The sequence below is a fragment of the Toxorhynchites rutilus genome, chromosome 2 (assembly GCF_029784135.1).
Source record: "Toxorhynchites rutilus septentrionalis strain SRP chromosome 2, ASM2978413v1, whole genome shotgun sequence".
NCBI classification, from domain to species: Eukaryota; Metazoa; Arthropoda; class Insecta; order Diptera; family Culicidae; genus Toxorhynchites; species Toxorhynchites rutilus.
In genome coordinates this window covers 157,509,115-157,527,994 of record NC_073745.1, presented here as the reverse complement: position 1 = coordinate 157,527,994, position 18,880 = coordinate 157,509,115, and the positions used below count along the sequence as shown (strand labels likewise).

At 37.4% G+C, this 18,880-nt stretch overlaps 1 protein-coding gene across 1 annotated transcript in view; it reads right to left on the bottom strand.

Moving 5' to 3' along the window:
• The window catches only part of LOC129770041 (somatomedin-B and thrombospondin type-1 domain-containing protein), a 120,503-nt gene that overhangs the window by 40,921 nt on the left and 60,702 nt on the right, over positions 1-18,880 (bottom strand). The window contains exon 4 of the mRNA XM_055772628.1: positions 9,181-9,828. Coding sequence (XP_055628603.1) covers positions 9,181-9,454 — 274 coding nt within the window. The 5' untranslated portion in view covers positions 9,455-9,828. The remainder of the gene's footprint in view (positions 1-9,180; positions 9,829-18,880) is intronic.

Genomic DNA, 18,880 nt, shown 5'->3' with positions numbered 1-18,880 from the left:
GAACGATTTCTAACCACACTCCCCCCGGTGAAATACATCATTTATCAAGCTTTCAGCATCTATTTTTACTTCTGTTGGGCTGTTGGCCGAACCGTTTCCTAACTGAAAAATGAAGGTATCATCACCGAACACGGAAGACTTGGAAATGACTAATCTCGTTGTTGACCAATAAATTAGATGGTAGGGAATAACGGAGATTGTTCCTCCACGGAACGTATAAATATTACCTAGTCAACTTCGTACATTAACACGTTCCAGTCTGTGTCATCTCAAAAGTCATCTAGACTTGTGTGAATAAAAAATTTGAAATTTATCGAGTTTGTCGCAATTCTTTTGATTATGTAAAAAATGTATATCGGTTTGTTGACAATGAATATGACAATGACATTGGTCATTTAACACGTTGAGCTCCGCGTCGGTCCCTAAGGGCCGACTTTGAGCTCTTGGTAGGAAAGTGCCGATTACTGAGACTGACAGTTACAAAATAAGAAAATAAAAATATATATGGTTTGTTTTCGGATGTTTTACAAAATATAACTACTTTTTAGTCGAATTTCTGATTATTTTTTTTATACAATAAGTATCTTAGGAGTTCTTGCAAAAGTTCTTGATGCGTGCTGAATGGAAAGCGCAATAAGAACAATTCGGGGCTAAATGTGTTGAGCAATTTGCATACTTGAACAAAGAACTTTTTGAAAAGAGTCAAATATTTTCTTTTATTTTTTATAAAAAATTATGATTCAAAAACAGTAATATATATATATATATATATATATATATATATATATATATATATATATATATATATATATATATATATATATATATATATATAATTCTAGTAATAGTTCTAGTAATAGTAAAAGTAAATTCTAGTAAAAAATGACACTGAAAAAAAATGTTTTGAAAATTGAAATTCATTTTTCTCTAAAAAGTTTTTTTTCCAAATTCTCAAAAAAAAATATTAGGCTGTCAAAAAAGTCCTGCGGTATTTTTTTTAAATTTTCATTTGTTCATAAAATTAGTTACAATCATCTGTTTTAAGTCAAATGTGCGCCGTTTTGTTCGATGACTTGTTCCCAACGAGATGCCAACTTCATAATACCCCTGTTATAGAAGCTCGCTTCCTTATTGGCAAAAAACTCGGATAGCCAATTTTCACAGGCCTCTTTTGTGGCTAACTTCTGACTACCTAGCTCGTTCGCCATGGACAAAAACAGGTGGTAGTCACTTGGTGCAAGGTCCGGACTATACGGCGGATGCAAAAGAACCTCCCATCCGAGCTCCCGGAGCTTCTAGCGCGTCACCAAAGAAGTGTGTGGCCTGGCGTTGTCCTGATGAAAGACAATGCGGCCTCTGTTTATCAAAGATGGCCTCTTCTTCATGAGTGCTACCTTCAAGCGGTCCAGTTGTTAGCAGTACAGGTCCGAAATGAGCGTTTGGCCATAGGGAAGCAGCTCATAATAGATTATTCCTTGACAATCCCACCAAACACACAGCAGAACCTTCCTGGCCGTTAATGAGGGCTTGGCTACCGTCTGAGCCGTTTCAGCGGGCTTCGACCACGACCGTTTGTGCTTCACGTTGTCGTAAGTGACCCACTTTTCATCGCCAGTCACCATCCGCTTCAGAAACGGGTTGATTTTGTTGCGATTTAGTTGGAAATCCGAGTTGAGGTTCCTCCAAATTTTTTGGCTTATTAACATAGCAACGGTAACCTTAGCAACCTTCACGTACCCCCAGAGGAAGTAATCGACGACGAGAAATGTTGAAATTCTTACCATAATAGGACAAAGTTTCATTGAGGCTTCGGTTGCTCGAGTAATACGATTTCACTAAAAATACACGTTCTTGTAAATTGTACATCTTGACACTAAAAACCATCCGATCAGACTGAACAAGTAGCCGAATATTATCGTCCCGAAGTGGGGAATGCAGTGTTACCATCGACGGAGCGAAAAAAAATTATATAAGGAGCTATTCGATTTTTTTTTGTGTGAGCGTTTAATTTGAAAGACCCTGTGCTTTAAAAATATAGGGTTTGGGAAAAAGAAATGTCGTATTTCTGATCGAAATTTGACGCTTTATTTAACATACTTAAAATTATCCAATTTAATTCAAATATGCACCGTTTTGTTCGCAAACTTGTTGCCATTTAGAAGGGAACTTCATTATCCCCCTCCTTATAAACCTCCTCCTCCTTATTTGCAAAAAACTCAGACAGCCAGTTTTCGCAAGCCTCTTTTGAGGCCAACTTAGTATCACCAAGAGCGTTTTGCATGGACCGGAAGAGATGATAATCACTTGGAGCCAGGTCCGGACTATAAGGTGGGTGCAATAGGACACCCCTTCCGAGCTCCCGTAGCTTCTGGCGGGTCATCAAAGATGTGTGAGGCCGAGCGTTGTCCTGGTGGAAAACAACACCATTCCTATTGATCATTTCTGACCAAACATATAGCAAAACCATCCTGGCCGTCAATCCGGGCTTGGCGAAGGTTTGGGCCGGCTCACCGCGCTTCGACCACGACTTTTTTCGCTTTAGGTTGTCGTACGTGATCCAATTTTCATCACCAGTCACCATCTTTTTCAAAAATGGGTCGAGTTCGTTCCGTTTCAGCAGTGCATCGCAGGCGTTGATTCGGTCTAAAAGATTTTTTGCGTCAACTCGTGTGGCACCCATACATACAGTTTTTTTTGGAATCCAATCTTCTGCAAATGGTTCCAAACAGTTTTGTTGTCTATACCCAGTTCCTGACCAATCGAGCGAGAGCTCACATGCCGGTCTACTTGGACGATTTCAACGATTTTATCGGTTTCCACGACGATTGGCCAACCAGTACGGGGTGTATCTTCGACAGCCACTACACCAGAACGAAATCGATCAAACCAACGCTGTGCTGTGCGAATCGTTACAGTATCGGGTCCATAAACTACACGATTCTTTGCAGTTTTACCTTGCAGGTAGTAAAAACGTAAAATATGGCGAATTTCTTGCTTTGTGGACTCCATCTTTGACGTGCTATAACTTGAGACTGAAAAGGACAATCACAACATTGTGAAAACGACACTAGTAGCACAGATTGTCGTCTTTAAATAGCCGTGTAGCATGACCCGATGCGATAAGTACAACACAAGATATGTTTAAGTGTTGCCTTATATTAACAATATACGACATTTCTTTTTTCCCAACCCAATATGATTATTTGGACAAAATTGAACGTAGCTAGGTGGAGAAGGGGGCTTGTATTTTGGTCCATGAGCTGTATCAAGGCGATGAATATTTTTTTCGATGTACCAAACATTACCCTTTCTCCCAGGGGGCACTAGTCAATTTATGGCTACGACACTGCAGTATACAAATAAATCAGTGCAAATTATAGTTATTTTACGTTTACCGAGAGATTTTTGTCAATTTTTTTTATGATTCGATTTACCACAAAATTCGATTATCCCGAGTGAGAAGAAAATCAAAATTCCGGATAATCGAGTCAGACCTGTATATACGAGGGCGGTCCGATGAGTACTTAGCCTCATCGCCCGATGGTGTCAGTATCACAAGAGAGATTAGTTATCGTGTAATACATTTTCGTAAACGGCTACTGTCAAAATTTCAGCCGAATCGGACTCGTAGTTTTGTTTTGACCGTGTGTGGCAGCGGGTGTGTCCACCCATTTTAGGAAAATGGAAAAAATGGAAATTCGCCGTCACCACGGCCAGATTGGTCGAATTGCACTACGAACTGCTGCCCCATCCACCGTATTCTCAAGATTTGGCTCCGTGCGACTTTTTTTTTGTTTCCAAACTTCAAAAAGTCACTCGCCGGGCAGAAATTTAAGTCGAATGAGGAGGTCATCGCCGCCAAGGAGGCCTATGTAATGGCCTATGTATAATACCCCTGTTATAGAAGCTCGCTTCCTTATTGGCAAAAAACTCGGATTGCCAATTTTCACAGGCCTCTTTTGTGGCTAACTTCTGACTACCTAGCTCGTTCGCCATGGACAAAAACAGGTGGTAGTCACTTGATGCAAGGTCCGGACTAGACGGCGGATGCAAAAGAACCTCCCATCCGAGCTCCCGGAGCTTCTAGCGCGTCACCAAAGAAGTGTGTGGCCTGGCGTTGTTCTGATGGAAGACAATGCGGCCTCTGTTTATCAAAGATGGCCTCTTCTTCATGAGTGCTACCTTCAAGCGGTCCAGTTGTTGGCAGTACAGGTCCGAATTGAGCGTTTGGCCATAGGGAAGCAGCTCATAATAGATTATTCCTTGACAATCCCACCAAACACACAGCAGAACCTTCCTGGCCGTTAATGAGGGCTTGGCCACCTTCTGAGCCGTTTCAGCGGGCTTCGACCACGACCGTTTGCGCTTCACGTTGTCGTAAGTGACCCACTTTTCATCGCCAGTCACCATCCGCTTCAGAAACGGGTCGATTTTGTTGCGATTCAGCAGCGATTCACATGCGTCGATACGGTCAAAGATGTTTTTTTGCGTCAACGTGTGTGGCACCCATACATCGAGCTTCTTTGTGAATACAAGCTTCTTCAAATGGTTAATAACGGTTTGATGACTTATCCCCAGTTCTTGGCAGATGCTACGGCTGCTACTATGCCGGTCTTTCTCGGCTAATTCAGCGATTTTGTCGCAATTTTCGACGACAGGCCTTCCGGAGGGTGGCGCATCTTCGACGACCTCTACACCAGAACAAAAACGTTGAAACCATCGTTGTGCGGTGGAAATGGAAACTGTATCGGGTCCATAAACTGCACAAATTTTATTGGCAGCTTGAGATGCATTTTTGCCTTTGTCATAGTAGTACTGTAAAATATGTCGGATTTTCTCTTTATTTTGCTCCATATTTGCGACACTATAACTCACGAACGACTTAACCAAACAAAACACTGTCAAGGACTATATTATAGCGCGCAAAAATACCTTTCCAACAAGCTATAGTATGACTCGATACAATGAATACAACTAGAACTACGCGCTTACAACGACACCTCGCGGAAATACCGCAGGACTTTTTTGACAGCCTAATATTAACTATTCGTCGTTAGACTCACACGTTCAAAAGCAAAATATAAATGTTTGACTTTCGTATGGTTATTCACTAAATATAATGGTCATACATATACACACTTGTGAAAGAATTTCACTTGTGGAAGAATTGTAAACAGTAAACTATAAACCAATCGGTTGCTTATGGTAAATTTAACAGTTACAGTCTCGGCGATGTTTTTTTTTTATTATGGACAATATCGACAAGAAAACAAGAAAAAGGAAAAGAAGTTCCTAGAAATCCTTTTATATCATCTTTTTATGCCCCATCTAAAAAAAGGCATTATATCTTAGTTTCCCAAGAATACAGAGACAAAGAATATTACGAATATGCAAACTTTAGATTCCAGAACCTTTATCATCTGGTAATTATCTAGATGGTCGGTATACATTCTTCTCTTCGACGAAACAAGCAACAACTGCATGAAATGTAAAAAATATGTTTGTTCCGAGTATGCAGTTATGCTATGTTCTGATTCTTACTCCAATGAAACCACAATTGATTAATACGTTTTCATGTTATTTTATAGCTTTTTATACTTCCATAAATTATATTCAGTTGCTTACTTTTAATTAATAACAGAGAAAAAAACGAATTTCGTTATTTGTGTTGGAGTATCAAAAATTACTCTGTTTTGAGGAGGTTGAATTAGATGACATAATAAAGAAGAAGAAACCATATTTTTTACAGATTTTTCATTCAATCATACCCTCTTCTTCAAATAAATGCCAATAAAGCCTGAAAAATACACAATGGCAACATTATAGAGAAGTTCAATTTTCGGTCTGTGACACCGTGCGCGAGTATACGTGTTATGATTTTGCACGCGAGTACAGGAGGGTTAAGGATGAGTTTGATTTCATGAATTTCAATATTTGACGAGACTTTTAAACAAAGCTTTAAAGTACATGATTTGTAGTTCTAAAACAAAATCTCTGTTATAAATGTAGCATTGCATGAGGATTGATTGTTTTTGATTAAAATATTTGGCATGACGAGTTTTTAGGAAAAATGGTTTTTTACAAGACAGATGGCATGTGACTCTCATTGTGCTAAACGTCCAGTACGGAAGATGTTGTGAAATTTGCTGTCCCTGCTCGTTAATTCTATTGCCATCAGAACAGATCAAAAATCACATCGCATCACATTCAAATTACGGCACATTATAAGGGAAATGGCGCTTACGCCACTTCGTTTTGAAGCTTTTAAAGAGTCATTTTTTCACATTTTTGTAAAACTTCGTAGTCATTTGAAAGGATTTGGTATTCTTCATCGATCTATAACATAAAAAGTAAAATGTCAATTTTGGCGGTTGCGTCACTTTGCGAGATCACGGCAGAATAGTAGCATGTCCGAAAAAAAACCAGAAACTATTGATAACCGAAGCAGTGGGTTCTAAGCCCCTGAATGGAGGATAGTTGTAATAGCTGTTATCCATGGTTATTATGGAAAAAAAGAAATGGACAAACTCCTAAAGCCTGTCCACGGTCAATTTCGGACACTTTTCTCTCAGTGTAGTTTATCAAATATTTCACTAATCAATGAAATATTTCACTTACATGACAGCTGAAACCCTCCTGTTTATTTCGATGTCCAACATGTTTACATTCTTCTTCAGTTTTGTAAAATGGCATCGAATCAAGTGGAAGTACGCAAACGCATTTTGCGCGAACGACAGCAAAATCCAACACTGTCGGTACGCGATCTCGTCAAAAAGCTAAAACTGCCGGAGAGTACCGTGTTTATTGTGTGCAAATCGTTTGACCAGCGCTTAACTATGGATCGGAAGGTTGGAAGCGGAAGAAATCGAAAAGTATGCTCCCGACAGATGGACCGAAAGGTGGTTGCCATTATTGAGAAACATCCAAACCTTTCAGTTAGTAATGGTTGGAAAAGGTTGGAAAATCGATATCATATGTACAAAAAGTGAAGCAGAGGCATGGACTGAAGGCGTACAAAGTGAAAAAGGTGCCCAATCGTGAAATTTCACTGCAAAGGCCGTGTTAAGGTGCTCTACACCCAGTTTTTGCAAAAATATTCATGCACCATAATGGACGATGAAACTTATGTTCCCGAAGACTTCAAACAGCTTCGCTTTTTATACTGCAATGCGAAGGAATGCCGTAGCTGAGTGTTTCCGGACCAAGAAGCAGTCTAAATTCCCCAAAAAGTACTTGGTTTGGCAGGCCATATGCAGTTGTTGCCGAAAATCCAAATTTTTCGTCTCTACCGGCACTATCAACAAAGCTGTCTACGAAAAGGAATGTCTCCAGAAGCGGTTGCTACCATTCATAAAAAGCCACGACTCTTCAGCGTTGTTTTGGCCAGATTTGGCCTCTTGTCACTATTTTAATTCCATCCTTGAATGGTATAATGCACATGAGGTCAAATATATGCCAAAACCAGCAAATCCACCGAACTGTCCAGAACTTCGCCAAGTGGAAAAGTACTGGGCTCTGATTAAGCGAAAACTATTCGAAACTAAGAAGAAAGTGAATGGCATTAATGATTTCAAGAGGAGATGGAAAAGCGCCGCCGCCAACATATCTGAGGATACTGTACGGAACCTAAGGCAGATGTTCCCAAGAAAGTTCGTGAATTTTACAGACAACGTAATTAACGTCGAAGTAAGCTTTCCTTGTTTTAGATATAAGTCTATTTTACTGAAATAAACTATCTGTTTTGTTGTATTTCGTGAATTTCATCATCTTGGTGTCCGAAATTTAACGTGGACAGGCTTTAAGCTAAAACGTAACCCGACCCGTGCCGAGGGATGAATGGATTTAATCAAGTACCCTGCCGTTAACGGAGCCTGTGGAGCATCACGGCACTCTCCACAGTATCGTCCGCCTCTACTGCATTAAGTGGGTCACTGATGCAGTGGACCTTCTTCACCGCGCAACTCGTGGGACTTCTATGAATAATCTAACTGATAAAATTTTCTCGGGTGCCGGCAGCCTCTCTCTGTCGGAAAAAAAACTTCATCTAGATCGACTCTCTGAGTGTAGAAGAGAATGTAGTACTGAGCGACGAGCCTGTGGATGTTCAGTCCTGCTCCTCTTCCATTCTCCACACTTCGGCTCGTTGTGAGTAGCCAGAGGATGAGATCATTACAAAAACTGGATCTAAAGTGGTAGATTCAGCTGAGGTCCAGCCAAGGTCCACACGTGGAAGAAAAATCTGACCAGAAGAGGAAGCTGAAGAACCTGGAATCACTACAAAGAAAGCTCGGCAGCAAGCACTGAGTGAGCATTTCTCTGGATCAAACAAATGCCTCCGAGGATCGGAACTACCTAGTAGTGACGAAAAACCGATTCAAAATCTCTGCCGTAAAAACCGAAGCAAAATCACTGCCGTAGCAAACCACTGCCGAATTTTGGGAAGAGTCACTGTTCGAGCGCTTCTTGAACAATTTTCAGAGACCAGCTTCGAGAGGTTGTTTGCCGGACAGATATCGCGCGAGAGGTCCTCTTTTAGGTGGCGCTTAAGCCCTTGCCTTGTAAAAATTCCTTGAAACAGTGGCGGAACTGTAGTCGTGAATTTGCACGCTACAGCTATCAGACAAGAGGTCTTGGACCTAACACTGTGCAGCCCGGTTATTTGAAATAAAATTCATAACTGGCGCGTTTCGGGGAGGGGTCTTTGTCTGATCATAGACAATTTTTTTTTTTGAATGGGATGGAGGCTTAACAGTTCAGAGAGAATATCGAGATCCTCAAACAAAATTATAAAACAGATGATTCACACCCAACAAGGAAAAATAACCACTCGGCTACGGAATACACATGTTCAACGTAGTTTCTGTAAATCACTTTAGAACAAATTTCAGACTAATCAATCTGCCAATTGCATGATTAGTCTACAAAGTCTTTAGTCTATAAAATAATAATCGAAAAAAACTTCAACATTGCATTGATAGTTAATTTGAGACAGAGTATAAGCTGGAGCAATAATGTATAATCTCTAAGAGAAGATTATGTCACCACTGAATATAGCTTGCATTTGCTTAATAAGTAAACGTGTTATAACATAATCTGTGCACTAATTATTAATGTCCAAATGTCTCCAGCGAGTAATCTCACAAATAGCAGGATAATAAACATAATAAGCTGTGTACTTACCACCGCAATGTGCCTTGAAATCCTCGCAGCAATCACCCAGCCGCAGACACGCGTGATCGCAGTAACATGGTTTATCATTCAAATCCTCGATAATCGCGTTCAGAGGAGCTTTTTGCACCACACAGGACGAATCTCGTCCGTTACAACAAAGCGATGCCTCCCTACAGGACCCTCCGTACGCTCCGGCTACAAACATCGACACAACCAGCAACAGCAACATCGCACCACAGTAATCTGCACACATTCGGAAGGATTTTATTTTTTGATTACACATTTCCACAACACGGCGCGTAATTACAAAAACAAAAAAATAATCAAGCACACCGAATGCGTGACGCGCAGCCGGAAAGGGTTGCTAAAGTTTCCCGTCGAAATCTGCCTGTTTTCACCTTTTCCGATAAGTAGCGGTAAATTCAACACCGAAATAAAATTAAACATTAAACAAGCGCAAATAACGCATTCGGGATCCGGGGAGCTTTTTCGCGCCTGACCAGTTGTGTTGCGATTTCACTTCTAAATCTACAGGACCACTTCCATGGTGCTTTGTGTTACTGTTCCGAGCGTTGAAATGAAATTGTACTGGCATGAATCATGGAATTCTTCCTCGTGTGTAACACCGCAGCAGCTGTGCGCCAATTTCGTTTTAATCTGAAACAAGAAATGGTTAAAAACGTTGGAATGAAATTCAACATATTTTATTATATCGTAGAAATGAAATATGTGACATGTTTTTATATTCCCATTCTCGGCCTCTGCCGGGCAATTCTTCAGCGTCAACGAGGACCTGACGTGGTGGTTTGTGGACACCGAGAAACGAATGCTTTGTACGGCCACGGCTTGTGTGGTTTTTCTCCGTGAATGCTTTGTGGTGGTACAACGAACGAACCACCCATTGGCTTGACATCGCAGCAAAGATGAATGCTTAGGGCAATAGAATAATGCTTAGCTGCGAAAAAGTTACATTCTTATGAGTGGGTGAATAAACACACGGCGCAAAAATGAGGCATGGGGTATAATAAATGGCACGCGAGGAAATGGTCGTTTTCTGCAGCGCTACGCTTGGAGATGCCAATCGTACAATTAAAATAAATCAATTTTCACAAATTTGGGATTGGCCATAAAAAAAGAATTATATCTTGTATATGGCCTTTGACGTTCAGGTTTTTCCTTCGATATGATACTGTTTTCATATTGATTTAAAGAAGAATACGAGAAAAAGTAATTGCTTTCATCTCATGGATACTTCTAGTATACAACAAATTCTCGTTTCGCACGATTTCTCGAAAACACTGTTTTTCACGATAAAGATGTCGATTCGCAACAAAATATAGAGGTGGAATAAAAAAGTCATCTAATCCAATAATCAGAAAGACCAAATAATATTTCATTTTCATTTTTGATAATCGAAACTGTATTCGACATATTCAATTATTTACTACAATCCATTTCATTTAGTGTATCGAAATGAAAAAATATTTGACTGCTTGATGATTTTTATTAAAAATTATCTCTTTAAGCTTGGCGCATTTTTATTTTAGTACTAGCTGACTAGCTTCAATATTCCGAATTTTCAAATTTTCCTTAGGTATTTTTCGAAAATTTTCAATTGTCATGTTTGATTCAAATATGGTTGGTTGAATTATGTGATATTTGTGACATTTATTGTACTGTAAAATTCTCACATTCCAATTATGGTTCCATTTGCTCTATTATTTCTCGACATTGCACAGTGGGGAATCGCTGGCCATCAGGCAAAAATAAAAACTCAGCTGTTTCGTAATATTTTTTCTTTCTTGCTATAATATTCAAATGCTTAAATTCCAAATTTGGGAGCAATACCATGAAATCTGTTTTTTTTTCATGTCTTTTCAAAGACTTGCATGCACACTGACGTTTCTTGATAATTTTTGAAAGAAAATACGTTACTTAGGAACACTTCAATGATAGCTTGGATTTTTTTGGCATCAACGGAAAAGTTGTTCGAAAAACAATACAAAACAAATATTTTTCATTAGATGTTGTAAAATTTGATAATATTAGACCGACAAAAAAAATTATAAAAATGTGATTTGTTTATAAAAACCTCAATTTGACGCATGTACGAATACATACAACAACACCTAGTATACTATAAGGAAAAAATGAAAATATGTATAATTGAGATTCATAATAACATAATAATTGGTGATTCAAAAAATATTCTAGCATTTCATTTTTCAATACTCGAACTAAGCAACTGAAATTTTGAAAATCTCTTCGCACTCTGACATCAATTGATATTCAGAGTTCTATTGTTCTTCTCGGCAACAGTTGTTTATCGCTTGTTTCATTTGAGATAACGTTATCGGATAACGAAGTTACCGGATTGAAATAATGTCGGTATATTCATAGCATATCCGTAGAGATAGGTACTCCACGGGCTTCACCGATTTTGTTTTCAAATTATTAATACATTATCTTCAATGTTCACCTCCACTAGAACGCCTTTAGAATATTTTCATCTATCACAAATACACATTGGTTTTATGCTGGCAGCTTCCTGCTAGGAGTACTTTATGTTAAAATTCGGAAATTCGAGATAAAAGTGGAGTGGGTTTTTAGACAAATAAAAATTTTGGGTCTTACAGGGTTAAAAAAAATAGACATCAATATATGTTCACCTCGATCAATGCATAAAAGTCTTTAAAAGAGATGACATAAAAATGCAGACGATTTTTGTAATTTTCCTTATAAAATTCGACCTAGTGTTAACGAAGCCCTTGGAGATAATGATGAAAGGTAGTGAAGGCATTGTTTCATTCTCATTATTCCTCACAATGATTGATGTAAAATACGTCAATACCTTAATAAATTCAACTACTTCGTAACGCTGCTATCGGAGTTTAACATGGTTGGATACATTGCTTTGAATGCATGATTGGTATTTCATATCCCAGCCGATGACGCTGGCAAAAATCTGGGTTCGAAACGTATGCCATTCCGCAAAAAAAAAATTACCAAAGACCAAATCGTAAGTTTAGCCCAGTAATACTGTTCTGAATCATATTTCGGACACTTTCTCCTAATATCTTGAAATGCTTCATGCACTAATGATATTAACTATCAAATAATATCACAATTGCTTCTTTAGAGTAATCCCTTGGTTTCACTACCATTTCACATGAGAACTACATTTGAATTATAACATAATCGGCAAAAATATTACAACACTACACATTATCGTTTGTGTTTGACGTTTCCTTAGCGGGAGCACGTAGAATTTACCCATTCATAAATATTTAAATTACTCCCGTGTTTCATCAGTTCTCATCATCGTTAACAGTTTACTGTGATTGCTTGGTAAGTAAACTATAAAATATAATCAAGTGTAATGTAATTTTCGTTCAAAAAATTACAAAAAAGTGTCCGAAATTTGAATTCAATCTGTCCGAAATTTGATTTAGTGTCCGAAGTTTGATTCTCATTCGCTTCATTTGAAAAGCATTTTATTCGATGATTTTTTTATGTTTTCAATCAAATAGGTACCAAAGTAGAAAGCTTAAAAGCATATTCAACTAATTTATTAAAAATATCAACCAAATAATACCTGTGCATAAAGTTTAGATCTGTTTTCTGCAGCATATGCCTTAAGCGTCCGAAATATGATTCAGAACGGTACCAACTAATAGAATTTTCACATTTATGAAAGTTTCAAAACTAGAATGGGGTCATCATTGACAAACCAACGAATGGAGATTCTGGCAACATCAATAAAGACAATACCGCCCATAGAGCCCGAAACAACTGGCATGGATTGAGAATTGATTAAACAACACCGAAATATTCTTATAGAAATTTCATGCTTCGAGCAGATAGACCCAGAAAGAAATTAGCAATTACTGTATCGACATAGCAAAATGTAATGTTGATCTGAACTCTTGATACTATATGACTATTGCTATGCACACAATTTTACTTCATGGTTATAGAATTATTCATTAAATATGCCCAAGAACATTTCACTCGTAAAAATAGTCGATACTAATACTAATCACAATATAGTCAATCATCTTCTTATCTCCTCATATGCAATAGCAAACAATTACAATAGAACCTTGATTATCGGTGCGGATTATCCGCGAAAGCGTGTTCATTTGTAACTTGTAACTTTTGTAACAGAACTTCCCGGAATTTGCCAGTGAGCGGAAGGTCTTGTTCTTTTGTTTTGGTCATGTTTTTCACATTATCTGATTACTGGTGTAAACGACCTCACAGATGGATAGTTTAATGATTTTTGTATTGATGAAACATAGTTTTCATGCATAAATATCTTTTTTTTGTGTTTGCACCGTATTTTTAGCCTTTTATTGCGTTATCCGCAATTTTCGTAATCCGCGGGGAGCTAGCCCGTCTATTTCGCGGATAATCGGGGTTCTACTGTATTTTGAAAGTAGAAAAGTAATTGTAAAAAAACTTCCGGATGAAACAATGTTTCTATTGAAGAAAACATTGGAAAACAGGAAAAGATAATAATGAATCTGATGATAGTAATGAAGGAGAAGAAGAAGAAGAAGAAGATGATGATTGTTTTAATTTGAAATGAAGAAAATCTTTTATATTTATAGCAGAATTTGTTTGATTTGAGGGGTCATCTATAAATTACTTTTTCAGAGAGGGGAGGGAGGGCACCCAGTGGAGTTGCTTGTGATTAAAGATCATGAAATTATATAAAATAATATGTAAAAAATACTTCCAGGGGGATGGTGCCATAAAATTCAAAAAAAAATACATCAGACGGTCCAAAAAAATGGATGCCAGATTCGTGTTCAACATTCCGAAATTATGTAAAAACTATGTTTTTTTTTCGCATTTAATGACACTTTTTTTTCTTGGCCAGCCTTTTTATGAAGTCGCCCCACTGTGAAATCGGCTGAATATCCTACAAATTCTGTTCATTCAATTTGGTAGTTTGCGGGCCTTATATATTATGCTTTAACGGGATATCCATCGATCGCTGTGTCGCTCCACAGATCATCGAACGATTTCGTTGCATGTTAAAAATTTTTCACTTCCAGTTTCGGGTCCCTTGTTTTGAGTTGTTTTATCCAAATGAGATCCGTAATTATCAAGAGAAAGTATTAAACCTGCTAACTCTCGGAAAGAGGAGCCATCCAACGTTCAACTTGGTTGAAGCACTACGTTTTGGAGCATGTTACAACGTATGTTGCATCAAGATTTAATTGATTAAAATGATGAATGTTTATGACCTTTATAAAACGAGGGTTCTCGTCTGGTCCTCCATCCAAATTAATTATGATTACTGGCTTAATTTGTCTTTTATACCGAATAATTTTGAATTCAGGGGGTTCGCTAATATTTTTAACACTAGATTCACCAGTTATTTAAATATTTAAATACCTATTTCTACCAAAACCATCAAAAATGACTGATGTATAAGAAAAAATGCATATGATGGTTTCCACATTTTATACACTCTTTAAAGATTGAACAATATTGATTGTAATAGATAAATGGATTTATAGACATTGTCAAAAACCGAAAATCAGACATGATTCCGCTTGTGGTTTAATATCAAAATTGGATTCAGCGAATTCGGTTTAATTTCGGTTTGTGAGTTAACTCTTTGTGGTCGTTTGTATGCTCTCAGCCACCATACCTTTTTTTACCGTTCTGGTCGTTTGTTTGCCCTCAGCCACCACAGCAAGAAACCATGCTAATCTTATATTTTACTCAACCAAGTATCAGTTTATGCTATTCATAAACGAAGCCTGATGTCTAGTGAACCTGTTCACGAATCAAAACGGTGCTCCTATGAGTAATAGATGAAGGTATTCAGTATCAAACAAAGTATTCACCTACACAAGAATACGCACAGTTCGTAGAATGCATACGAATGTTGGACAAAAACCATAATTGCAGAATTTAGCCATTTTAACACTTTGGTGTGATGGGAAAGATTGGATCAGAACTACTGCTTGCGTAAATGTCTCATGTTATTTGAATAATCGCATAAGTGCCTCAAGCGACAAAATCTTTGGTCATCTAAAGTGAGAAGTTCTGATCATTTCGGAATAATTATTTGAGTAACTGGTTCAAATTATGTTGAAGTTGTCTTTGAGAGCAGAATAATTGTTTGCATAAGTGTCTTATGTCATCTGAATAATTTCAAGTTAAAAAAATCTTTGTTTTTTAAAAGTGAAAAGTGCTGATCTCTTCGGATACACATTTCTGGCATTAATTACACATTAATTGCATCGATGGTGAAAATGTATCATATGCAACAGATAATGCATATAGAATTATGTATTGAGAATACTTCATATAATTTACTCTTGGAGACTGTTTCCAAAGATTTCACATGAAGACGAGTTATGAAATATAATGTTTATATAAAGACATCACATTAAAATACATTGTTAAATTTATATATTGTTAATATATAGTTCACAAAAAAATAAAAAAAATGTTTATATAATATTTACATAATCTGGCATGTATCACTGCTTTTTGAAGGAAAATTTATTCCGACCAGTACGACACCCATGCCCAAATTTGATACGACCGCAAAGGGTTAATTTCGGTTTGTGAGTTAACAGAGAAGCGATATTAGATATGTACGGAAAAAATCATTTTTGAGTGGAGAATTTAAATTATTGAAATAATTGTACTGGTGAGATAAAACGGACAGTTGCCAGTGGGAGTGAAATGAACTGTGAAAAGTCTGTTTAATCTATTCCTAAAAAATACCCTGCTTCTATAAATGGACATAAAATCGCCAAATGTAGACTGTTTAAAAGCTGACTGGAACCAAAAGCAAAATAGTTGAGGGTCTGTTCGTTTATACTGCTGAAAAGCACGATATCACTTTTGGGTGGATTAATTCGTTTTTTCATCATTCAACGGACATTCGTGATGAGTTCAGGCCTTGATTGAATAAAATTATTCCTCTCGCGATCCATAAACCTCTGCGCTTCATATATTACAAACCTGTCCATATTACCCCCACTATATGTCCATATTACCCGCATCGAAAAAATGTTGTATTTTTCGGTCTGTTTTAATTTCAGTAAAAAACATTGCAAAACATTTTTTTGTAAAATATTTGGCCAATTAGGCGAAAAACAGCATATAGAATTGCAAGAAACTGCAACAAACTTTTGGGAAACATGAATTTCCAAGGATAAAATTGAAGTTCTTCTTAGCATGTCCATTTTGTCCCCACCTTCCCTAGATTTTGTTGTGTTTACACTTTCCACATATAATTTTTTTGCATTTATTGCACATATTTGTAAGCTTATTGTTATTGCAATATCCTTTCTGGCACCATTTTCGTACAGAAACCGCACCATTTGTAGTTGGTATATCAGCTTCGTGTGGTTTTCGTCTTGAAGTCTGATGTACTAAAGCAAGTTCTTCTGCTAATCGAAACAGAAAGTGTTTCCATGAGGTATTTTCTCCTGTCGTGTTTTTGTACAATATCCAGCTATTTATTCCAGCTAAATCTAAAATATAGAAAAACACTTGATTTTACCGTATATTTTAGGGCCATATACTACATGGGCTCAAAAGACTCGGTATTTTTCAACAGATGGCGCCATTAAAAAAAGAACAAGAATCTTTTCGAGAGGTTCATCTGTTACAAGCTTATGTGTGAAGTTTCATGACATTTTGTTTATTTGTTCACAAACTACAGTTGTTTAAGTGTCACTACCTTAGCATTCGTGAAGAAAATGGAAAGAGAGGAATACAGGAAAACCTGTTTTTGTGCAGTTTTTTTGTGCGATATATGAAAAGAAGTATATTTGACGAAATTATCGTCTTTTTAGTTTTTTTTCGATGGTTTATATGCATTTCAGAGCGAAAAAAGTATACTTGCGTCTAAGTTCTCCACTTCTCACATCATTCTCATTCTTTCATCAAATGCTTTAAGTTGTGCATGACATGATTTCTAATAGCAACAATGTTTGGGCATGAAAAAACTATCTGCGCGATTAGTGCCGCGTTTGCTAACCGTCGACCAAAAACAGCGGCGCATTGATGATTCAACAGCCGGTTTGGCGTTGATGAAGCGTAATCGAGTGGACTTCTTCCAACATTTTGTGACAATGGATGAAACGTGGATCCATTACCACACAGTTGAGTCCAATAGACAGTCTGCAGAGTGGCACTAAGGCATTTTCCAAGACTTAGACGTTTCATACTACAGAAAGGGAATCGAAATGTTGGAAACTAGCTATACCAAGTGCGTTGTATTGTATAAGTGCATTAAAACCCCCGGGACATTACAGTCCATGTAGTACTGAGTAAATCTGTATCTGGCCACAATGGAAAAAAAGTTGCTCATCCACGGTAATATAAGCACCCGTTTTGAAGCAATTTTGACTGTTTTCAATAAGTTTATCCCAAACTGCTGAGGCTAAAGCGAACTTGTCTGTTTGCAAACGTTGACTCCTCTGAATCTCGTCTACTCATAGTGCTAGAGAAAAATGATGTTCCCCACTTGTTGTTCCACAAATATTGAAGCCCTAATGTATTTCCTTCGTACACCCCACGTGCGTACAATATTGCAAGAATTGCCTTCAATCCAGTTTGGGGAAAAACTGGACAATTGCGGAACTCGAGAGGCTTCTAACTCTGTACAAATTCGTATATGTTACAAAATATGGTTGTCAATCAGTAAAAGAAACGCACTACTTAGATTCCCGTTTATAATGTTGGCCCGTGTACATCTTTGAAAGCACTATGAACTGGTAATCTATCAACAACACCTCCTTCCTCAATTTTTGTCCAAATAGTTCCCTCTGAAGTAAGTTTATTGATTTGGTACGTTACTTCCACCTTCGTCCTCAGAACTGGAAGGGAATCGCATGCATCGTCTCGTACGTTTGTTTGGATTATTTCCGCAATCACTGTCACTTAACTGATCTAGATTGCCTTAATCAGCAATTTCCTCATAATTACTCTCGATAATAGCACTGTTATCATCACTGTCTTGTGGATAAATTTGTCTATCTTCCAATTTACCGACGCTACTATATAATTCACTTTCCACATCTGAACTTTCCAGAAGTATGCTGGTTGCATTTTCGAAATATGTGGAAAATTTTATTCGTTTTGACATTTTTAAGGGCTCGCTGTAGAAATAACTATGAATAACTATGTAGAATTGAAACTATCAAACTTTCTCCGTATGTAGGCTACTTACTGAAGAATATATGTTGGAGACAACTGCGAGAGTTTTAAATCGGTGAACCCTCTGGAAGAATCAATTTGCTGCATAGGTCAAGTTATTTGGGTTTCCGAACTTCACTCACCAATACATAAACACGTGAATAGAATCAGGAAAGGAAAGCATTAGAAAAGAGAAAACAATAAACAAAAAGGAAGCATTGAGACTATCGAGGATACAATTTCAAAAGAGAATAGAAGAAAAAATGTTATATAGGAGTCACCCATTACCCAAAAGAAAGACCCGACCATTACAATTTTGGAGGCATAGGAGGTCAAACCCATTATACAACCAAAACCCAATTTTTCATACCGAATTACCAAGAACCAATTGTAAGATATTTTATAAAGTGTAAATTGTTGTGTAGATATTTTAAAAAGTGTAAATTTTTGTTAGTTAATATAATATAAAAGTTGTGTAATAAGGCATTTTTGAAGTGAACGAAGTGTTTTTCGAAATTACAATTACCAT